The sequence below is a fragment of the Osmerus mordax genome, chromosome 7, assembly GCF_038355195.1.
Source record: "Osmerus mordax isolate fOsmMor3 chromosome 7, fOsmMor3.pri, whole genome shotgun sequence".
In the NCBI taxonomy this organism is placed as follows: Eukaryota; Metazoa; Chordata; class Actinopteri; order Osmeriformes; family Osmeridae; genus Osmerus; species Osmerus mordax.
In genome coordinates, this window is record NC_090056.1 from 6,505,604 (window position 1) to 6,514,385 (window position 8,782).

An 8,782-nucleotide genomic window follows, 5' to 3' on the forward strand; every position below is an offset into this window, starting at 1 on the left:
GTCGGCAACCACTCCTTACATTGGAATTATTTTTGCGCAAATTCTGTTGCAATTCTGTTGCCAAACATTAACAAGACTTCTTCAAATGTTCATTCTGAAAGCAAGGAGTTTAGATGTTAATCAAGGACCTCATTATCGGAAACACTTTAAAAGTTAACAATTGTTAATCCACCTCACAGCTGTAGTTGTTAGACTTTCCACTTGAGTTGATATTGAAACATGGTCGGGCTGTGACGTTTAGTCAAGCTCTGTAAACTTCAATTTACAAGCAATTTGTATGTTTTGAATATGCCACAAAAGCAGTCCTCATAAAAGGCAAACACCAGAACTAAATTGCTGGCTACTTGGTTGTTTGTAGACATTATAGACAGACATTAAAATGTTATATGTGGAATATATTTCTGAAAATATAAGTCTGTTAAAATAAAAGTCAAATGACAACGGCATTTTAATTTTCTTTACATATTCCCTTTTGGCAAGACATTACGGATATTTGCACCATCACAGCAACAAATTACAAATTCGTCAGCATTTATTCACTGACAATATAAATTAACACACAAAAGCTGGAGTGTAAAAGTGTTCTGCTTGAGGTCCGACGTCCGGTTTCACAGACAGGCTGAGCTCAAGTCAATAGACTCATATAGTATGTCAGTGAATATTCTTCATCGAAAGGGTCTCTCTGTATTAGACTAGCACCGACATGTGCCTGAGGAACCCTAGATTTATCTAGAACACCCCCCTTGCCCTGTAGTGGCCACTGCCCTCTCCAATGTTCACGTTCTTTGGCTAGAGAAGCGTCCCGTCACATTCAAATGCCACTCCTGAGATTTTACATTCATACATATATTAAGAAACCAGAGTTTCTCCTGTCAATAGGTCCTATGCATTTTTGTACATAGCAACACTTCCGTGTTCCAGAGTCCGCCGAGGCCAGAGTCCATTGAGGCCAGGTTGTACCAAGCCCCTGTCCTGTGCACTATGCAGGGTGGGGCTTCCTTGCTTGGCCAGCTCTGGTGAGGTGGGGTGGGGTGGGGGGGTGAGAAGGAGGAGAGAGACATTCTGCCATGGGTCTAAAGGTAGGGTCAACTGAAGGCCCAGTGCTGGTTGAGGTCAGCAGCGACACAGGTGTCCATGATTAGTTGGCCTCCTTTCAGGTTCAAACACTGCCCACTGGACGGGTTCTTGAGGAGCTGTTCCTAAAAAGGAGATAGAAAACATATCAGAATAACAAACAAACTCTGGTTACTTCCATCGTGTGTGTGTGTGTGTTTTGGTTTTGGGGTGTTTTGTACCTCTGTGATCACCCACTCTTGTGGCGGAGCCACGACTGTGCCCAGGCGGTTGAGCTGGCACACCTCTAACTTCACCGGCTGCGGATGTGGCATGGCATGGAGGCAGAGCTGCTTCCCAATGTTGTGGCGCAGCTCCAGATGGGAAGTGTACTCAAAGTACTGAGGGAAAACGAGGGAGGAAGGACAGATTGGTATTGCTCTTTGCTCAATGAACACACATTCTCTTAAACCTCCACCTGTCTGATGAGCGACATGTTTATTTCCGAAGCTAGCCAGCCATCACCTTTCAGGATGTGATGATGTTACATGCGTGTGTGTGTGAGTGGGGGCGGTGTTACCGTACCTGGTTTCCACCCATGTTGTGACACGTGTACATGATGACCGGGTTCCCGCCATTGTTGTTGTTTTCGCCCACATCCAGACATCTCTGATCGCCTGAGTTCTTTATCTGTGGAAACGAACGCACACAGGTAAACACATTGTGCGATACCAACACAGGGGAACACACACGTCATTGTCATAATTAGTCCCACAGAGGAAAGTGTAACCAGGTGACTTACTGCTCCAAACTTGGCGGGGGAAAGGTCTGGAACAAAGGCCTCTGGGTAGATGGTATTCATGTACCATGTGAAGTTCTTGCACTGCAGCCTCTCCCGTAGGTTGACACGTTCAGAGATGTCCCCGTACTTGTTCTGTGGGACAGAGAGGGCAAGAGAGTAAGGACCTGGTGGCTTCCTCCACTCCTCCATCCAGCCTGGAAGATGAGTCGGCTGGTCGGATAATGAGGTCTCTCTCACTCCCTCCCCTCCCTCCTCTCCCCTCCCCTTCTCTCCCCTTCTCTCCCTCCCCTCCTCTCCCTCCCCTCCACTCCCTCCCCTCCACTCCCTCCCCTCCTCTCACCTCGTCGGCCATGGTGGCCGCATTCTTGTTGCGGCGATAAAATATCTGCTTGTAGTCGTCCATCCAGACCTCAGCCAGGCGCACTTGGTTTCGTGTGATGACCTCTGTGCCCTTGGGGAAGGTGTGGGGGCTCTTGGTCCTGAACACGTGGCCCACCACAGAGCAGGGGATGATCTCCAGCTGCCCCCCGCACTGCCACACCTGCCCATCACCACACAAATTGATGGAATCCGTCACTATCATTTATATATATATATATATAATTTTTTTAAATCTAAATGGTGCATGTAGAAAGTAGAGCAGAAGATCAAGGATCAGAAATGCATTGTTCGACAGTAGTTTGGTGGTCAGACTCAAGGAACAGTTTATTCACTATCCCCATCGCAAAGACATCAGATCATTTCTATATGGCTACCGCCATATAGAAATGGGTCATTGACGTACGTCACAAGAACTTTGTAAAAACATCATACCTACAGGAATAATCTATTCATTTTAGCAAGCGGTTTAAAATTGTTCACGCAATTCACGAAAAAAAAAAACATGACACTAACCCTGAAGGACATCTCCACATTCTCCCCACCCCAGATCTCCATCTTGTCATCATAGGTACCGATGTGCTCAAAGTATTTCTTGGAGATGGAGAACAGACCCCCGGCGAAGGCTGGAGTTCTGAGAAAACAAACATGAATGAATCTTCCCAACAGTCCGTGTGGCCCACCCCCCTCAAACAACAACAACAACAACAACAACAACACATCCCACACATTCGATCTCTTCAGTAGGAAGGTGTCCCCTGTGTGGTTCTTACTTGACGGGGTACGTCTCGTCCTTGCGCCTCTGCCTCTCGTGCTCCGGGATGGCCTCCCAGCCGAACGTCAGGCTCCAGTCGAAGTTGCCGCGGTTGCGGGCGCGGCCGGCGGGCTGGGGCTTGTTGAACTGGAAGTTGTTGAGGTCGATGGTGGTGATCTCGGGGCTGACCACGGCGGTCGGCTCCTCCACGATCCTCGCCAGCAGGGGCTCCAGCCAGCCGTGGAAACACTCACCTGGGGGAGGTGGGGTGTAATGATGTTCAGTACATGTACATCAGCATGGGGAGGTGGGGTGTAATGATGTTCAGTACATGTACATCAGCACGGGGAGGTGGGGTGTAATGATGTTCAGTACATGTACATCAGCATGGGGAGGTGGGGTGTAATGATGTTCAGTACATGTACATCAGCATGTCAGTAGAGCAGGCATCTCAAGTGAATATACAGGTTGTACAAGATTTGTCTTCTTGACAGTAAAATGGAACACGTTGACAGGCCGACCTGATGAGCAGGTTGTACCAGCGGGAGTTACAAATCCTGAATGCTTGTCTTGGCCAAGCCCCGTCTTACAGGTCTAACCATGTGTGGTATTTGACAGGGAGTAGCCTGTGGGGCCTTTACTCACAGTGGGCGTCCAGGAAGGTGAGCACCTCCCCTGTAGCCACGCTGGCCCCGAGCAGCCTGGCGGTGATCAGGCCCTTCCTCTCCGCCTGGCGCATCACGCGTACGATCTTCAGCGGACGCACATACTCATCCAGCTGGGCCTTGAGGTGCTCTGGATGAGGGAGGAGGAGACACACACACACACACACATGTAGATATGCTGTTGTAGAGAAGACACTGGTCAGCATTGGTAGAGGGTCAAAGAACAGCACTGCTACTCTGACTGTTAACCAGAATGGTAAGGTCATTTATTTATTCCCTAGGCAAACAAGTGACAGGTACTCTGTTGCCTTCATGCTACTCCGGTGTGAACAGGTTTTTCTCCCTTTAATAGAGCAAAATTCCATTGTCCTAAACGTTCTGTTTGCTTGCGACACATGAAAGGCGGTCCTTGGATCAGAACAGGATTCTTTCATTTGACAACGTTCGTAATTAACCAGAGCAAAGCTCTGGACGGGTCGCTGATAGTAACTACCCATCCAAATTCGAATGAAAAAAAAATACTGACAAGTATGTTAAATTAGGCTTTGAAATCGTGAGAAAATCATCACTCTTCTCTGCTTGAGACTGGGGGGGCGTGTCGCCTGAAGGAGCTGAAGCTCCGCCCCTCGCTGCCTAGTGCCCACCTCCGACCCAGATAATGGACGCTACGTCAAGCCGAACAAAACAGTATAGAATTACAATTTATTTGTTCAATGAGTGAAACATACAGATGTATATAAATGAATTGTTCCCCTGAGCTGTAACACAGGAGTAAAAATGGACACCAGAGACAGCAGACAGTGAGCTCTCCAACTATTCTAGCATATTAGCTACCATTTCACCAAAATACCATCATTCTACACCGAGTATATTTTTCCTTTCCACATCAATAGGGAAATTAAATAGCGTTGCAGCGCAGCTGAAGTTCTTGCATCAGGGAAGATGCAGTTGCGGGTGGAAGGAGACATCCTGAAGCTGGCTAGCTAGCTGATGTAGGCTACAATAACAGTACAGCAGAAGGAGCCATTCAGTGATCTGACGTAGATGGGTCAAAATGACGTAGATAGGTAATTGTTTGGCTCCGCCCATTAGAACCGGATCTGAAAACGGAAGAGAAACTGTTCTACGTCTACAAAGCGCTAAGTTTTAGCGCTTTGCACATGCTTTCAGGAACTCATTTCACACGTTTATACTGTACTGAGAAGCAAATGGAATCTGGAATTTGCTTTACAGGATCTTTAAATTAGCCACAAAATGATGTACGGTAACTATTTTTTGATCCACACCAGAGGGGCCTGGTGTGTATACTAGTTTCGGCCAGTTTTTGTCTGTAAACTTTGAATGATTAGTGGCTCATAGTTAATAAATGTACTTGATTGACTGCCAATTAAAATCGTGGTTTTGGAATGAAATGACGTAGCGCAAAAAGAAGTTGCTGATGAAGAGGCCGTTTTGGAGGAGTAGCAACAGTGCTCTAACGTCCGGCTCCTCCCCCCGACACACCCAGAACGTTCCACGTCTACTTCCTGGCACGTTTGCGGAATCTATGCAAACACACCTTAAGCACACCAATCTACCAAACGCACCACACACATCAAATGCATGGGAGCATCACCCATTGGACAGCTGCATTAGACTAGAGCAGGAGCAGTACTGTGCCCGGTGCGTTAGAGGAGAGCAGGAGCAGTACTGTGCCCGGTGCGTTAGAGGAGAGCAGGAGCAGTACTGTGCCCGGTGCGTTAGAGGAGAGCAGGAGCAGTACTGTGCCCGGTGCGTTAGAGGAGAGCAGGAGCAGTACTGTGCCCGGTGCGTTAGAGGAGAGCAGGAGCAGTACTGTGCCCGGTGCGTTAGAGGAGAGCAGGAGCAGTACTGTGCCCGGTGCGTTACAGGAGAGCGGGGTGATACTGTGCCCGGTGCATGTCCAGTCTTTTTACCTGCGGTGCTGGCGTCATCCACCATGATGATCTCGGTGAGCAGGGAGGCAGGGGAGGTGTGGAGGACGCTGTACACAGTCCGCAGCAGTGTGGACCAGGCCTCGTTGTGGAACACAATCACCACGCTGGTGGTGGGCAAAGGAGGGCAGCGGCGGTATTTCTGCTCCACGCACCTGGCAACGGTTAAAACACTTTAATTAGATGTGCGAGGGAAATTGCTAAATCATTAGAAAGTCAATAAGAAACACTGCTATCCCACCCCAACTCTAATTCAATAAGTGACACTGCTGTCGTAGCTGCTGTTTGTGTAGCTCTGGCATGCTGTTTGCTTTCTTGCGACGGAATGTTCAGTTAAGAACAGCCTTCAGCATACATGTGTGGATCCACCTGCTGACTGAAGTACTGCTTCAAAGCTTTTCACTTGAACAGATAACTTATCAACGGTTCAAAGTGTTGATAGCAAATTGGCATTAGCGATTCTTATCACTTGAGGTAAACTAACACCTTCCATCAACTACCACAACAACAGCCTTTCTTACTCTGGTGGTCTGGTGTCATCCCCTAGGCCTCGGTGAAGAGAGATGCGGTCACTGGCAAACTGGTTGAAACAGTTCCTGGTCATGCCCTCCTCCTTCTCCTTCTCCTCTTCTGGTGTCATCTTGTCCTGCTGAAAACCCCTGGCCCCTTCCCCCTGGCTCTGGGGGTCCTGGGGGGGTCTCTCCAGAGCCGCACTCAGCTCTGCCTGGTTGTAGAAGCCCGAGGGGCAGAGGTGGTCCTCGGTGGGCTGGACCTCTTCGGACGGGGGCTGGGGGGCACCGATCTGGAAGCCCAGGTTGTTGGCGGCCCCCCAGACGATGACCATCACCCTCTCCTTCTTCTGGACCAGCTCCTGGAACCAGGGGTCCTGGGGGGGCCCCGAACTCACATCCCTCTGGAGGACCACCAGGACCACCATGAACACGGTGCCCCCCATGAGGACTAACTTCAGGGGGGACATGCGCCGACGCAGGAACAGACGCATGGCTGAAAATGTTCAGCCGACAACCCTGTTGGAGTGCGATAAATGGATAAATCGATTTTCGATTTCGATCAAAATTAAATGGATAAAAACTCAAAGCCACAATCAGCGAGTTTGGCAGATGGATGTGTTACAAAACGTGTCACACTATACAGTCAGGGTGTTTAAAGCAGGTATCATAGCAGCCAGCTATCTACCCTGCTTACTCCTCCCACTCTTTGTCCACAGAGACCAGCCCCACTAGAATAGCCATACACACACACACACACACACACACACACACAGACACACACGCAAAGGAGAGTGTGAACAAACAGGGCACGCCTGTCCTTAAACACCTGGCTCCACCTGCACCTCCCTCCTGGAAGGAGCACGTGGCAACAGGTGGCTCTGCTCTGGTCTCTGACGCTCCTGTTCCCACACCAACTAATGAATGACACATGACGCCTCATATAAACACCTAACACACAAACTCACTTTCTCTTTTCTAATCTCACGCCCCAAACACACACTTTGTTTTAAGTAAATGAGGCACAGAAGACCGAACAATTCCTGTTTAACCAACCAATTATTATCTTTACTTCCTGGTTTTTGAAAGGGCATTCTCTTCAGGTGATCACTGCTTAGAGATTCACTCTTACTTGGTCATCATTTATTCAAAATATTATTCTAGTCTCCTCAAGTCTTCCTACTTCATAATTGATTCAAGACACACTTGTGTGATCCTATTCGGCAGCCATTTGAAACGAAGCACATTCTCCAGACTCGGGTGACATCTCCACTCAACAGTGACAACCAGTTTGTCTTCTTTGGTAGAGAACCAATGCATAAGGAGAGGGATGCGACAGAAGAGAGAGAAAGAGAGAGAGTGAGAGAGAGCGTGAGAGGGGAATGCACAGGGACAGAAAGGGGTGCAAGAAAACGTGGGTCAAGTTAAAAAGTGTGTAATATTAGACAAAAGTCTGACGTCCTTTGATAAAAAAAAGTAGTAAATAAATAAATAATATGCTAGACTGCATTAAAGTACACAAATACTTCACCTATTAAAATTAGGAATGTCATATAATTGGTGTTTTAGTAATGGCTGACAATGTCTACTGACTACATACCAGCGTAAGGAAGGCAGTGAGATGAGATGGGTGAAGGCCACCCACAAACTGCTCAATGACTGTTGAGCGAACACGAAATAATTTCTATCTGATAAGAAAGTTACTAAATTATATCCGAGTTTCTCATTCTTCGCTCAGGTACATTCTTAATTCTTATAAAAAATCTAAATTCTTTGAATTTAAGAAGCCTCAGATACAACCGACAGCTTCATTTTTACCGAGGCTTAGATATATACCTTGTTATCAGATTATGCCATAGAGAAACAGGAAATTGTTTGACTTAAACATCAGGAAGTATAAGCGACATGCTTTCACTGTAGGTACATGAGTACAATATTCACAGTTTATACCCCACAAGTTTAATATTAAGGTTTCTCAAAGGGTGTGAAAAAAATTGTCTTGTAACTTTTGAATTAGCCCGTTGTCGCAAAAAAACAAACTCGCAACAGTCAATCGTAGCCCAAGTAAGAATAATTACCAACAATATAATAATAATAATAATAGAATGTTACATTATTTACAATCAGTGAATTTATATTTTTGACGAATAGTCTATTCAAAATCGATGGGGTTTTATGATGACTGTGCCTGACTTACCTGTTCCGTAAACAAATGTATGGAGTTTTCTGTCCGCAACTTTACGATGTTGTTAATTTTGTTGTTTCAATATGCACAAGGAGTAGACGTTAAGATCCTTGAAATATTAAGTTAACTCAGAATAAAATAGAATGACCGTCGCCTCCCGGCTTTCCTTTGAACGCAACAGGTGCCATCCGCTGAAATGATTAACTGGAGTCTGCTGGGTCCTAAAGAGAACAAATGCCTACCACGGGCAGTAGTCCATGTCTACCTTGCCTTCTCATACCTCACCTGGTTTCTTTGGAAAATGTTATGTAACTGTTTAAACATATCCTGTTATCTACCCTATTGAAATGACTGAGCTAATCCCAAATACTTTGCTTAAGTCTGTATGACAAATACATAATACATCTTAATTAATGATCAGCATAGAGTGCGGTAAGTTAACATAGCCATTACCTCAACAAAAATACATTATTAATGTTAACGC

The 8,782-nt window shown here is 46.6% G+C and overlaps 1 protein-coding gene across 2 annotated transcripts; it reads right to left on the bottom strand.

Moving 5' to 3' along the window:
* Positions 1-389: 389 nt before the first annotated feature.
* On the bottom strand, positions 390-8,508 carry galnt6 (UDP-N-acetyl-alpha-D-galactosamine:polypeptide N-acetylgalactosaminyltransferase 6 (GalNAc-T6)). Of its 2 annotated transcripts, none has more exons than XM_067239650.1 (11): positions 8,311-8,508; positions 6,126-6,632; positions 5,587-5,759; positions 3,633-3,782; positions 3,007-3,241; positions 2,750-2,867; positions 2,196-2,396; positions 1,856-1,987; positions 1,639-1,743; positions 1,296-1,454; positions 390-1,199 (listed from the first exon to the last, which is right to left on the bottom strand). In XM_067239650.1, exons 2-11 carry the CDS (start codon positions 6,605-6,607, stop codon positions 1,086-1,088), a joined length of 1,869 nt encoding a protein of 622 aa, XP_067095751.1. In that variant the 5' UTR covers positions 6,608-6,632; positions 8,311-8,508; the 3' UTR covers positions 390-1,085. The 2 variants fall into 2 exon arrangements, with proteins under 2 accessions (XP_067095751.1, XP_067095752.1); XM_067239651.1 differs by lacking the exon at positions 8,311-8,508 and adding an exon at positions 7,714-7,935.
* Positions 8,509-8,782: the final 274 nt, after the last annotated feature.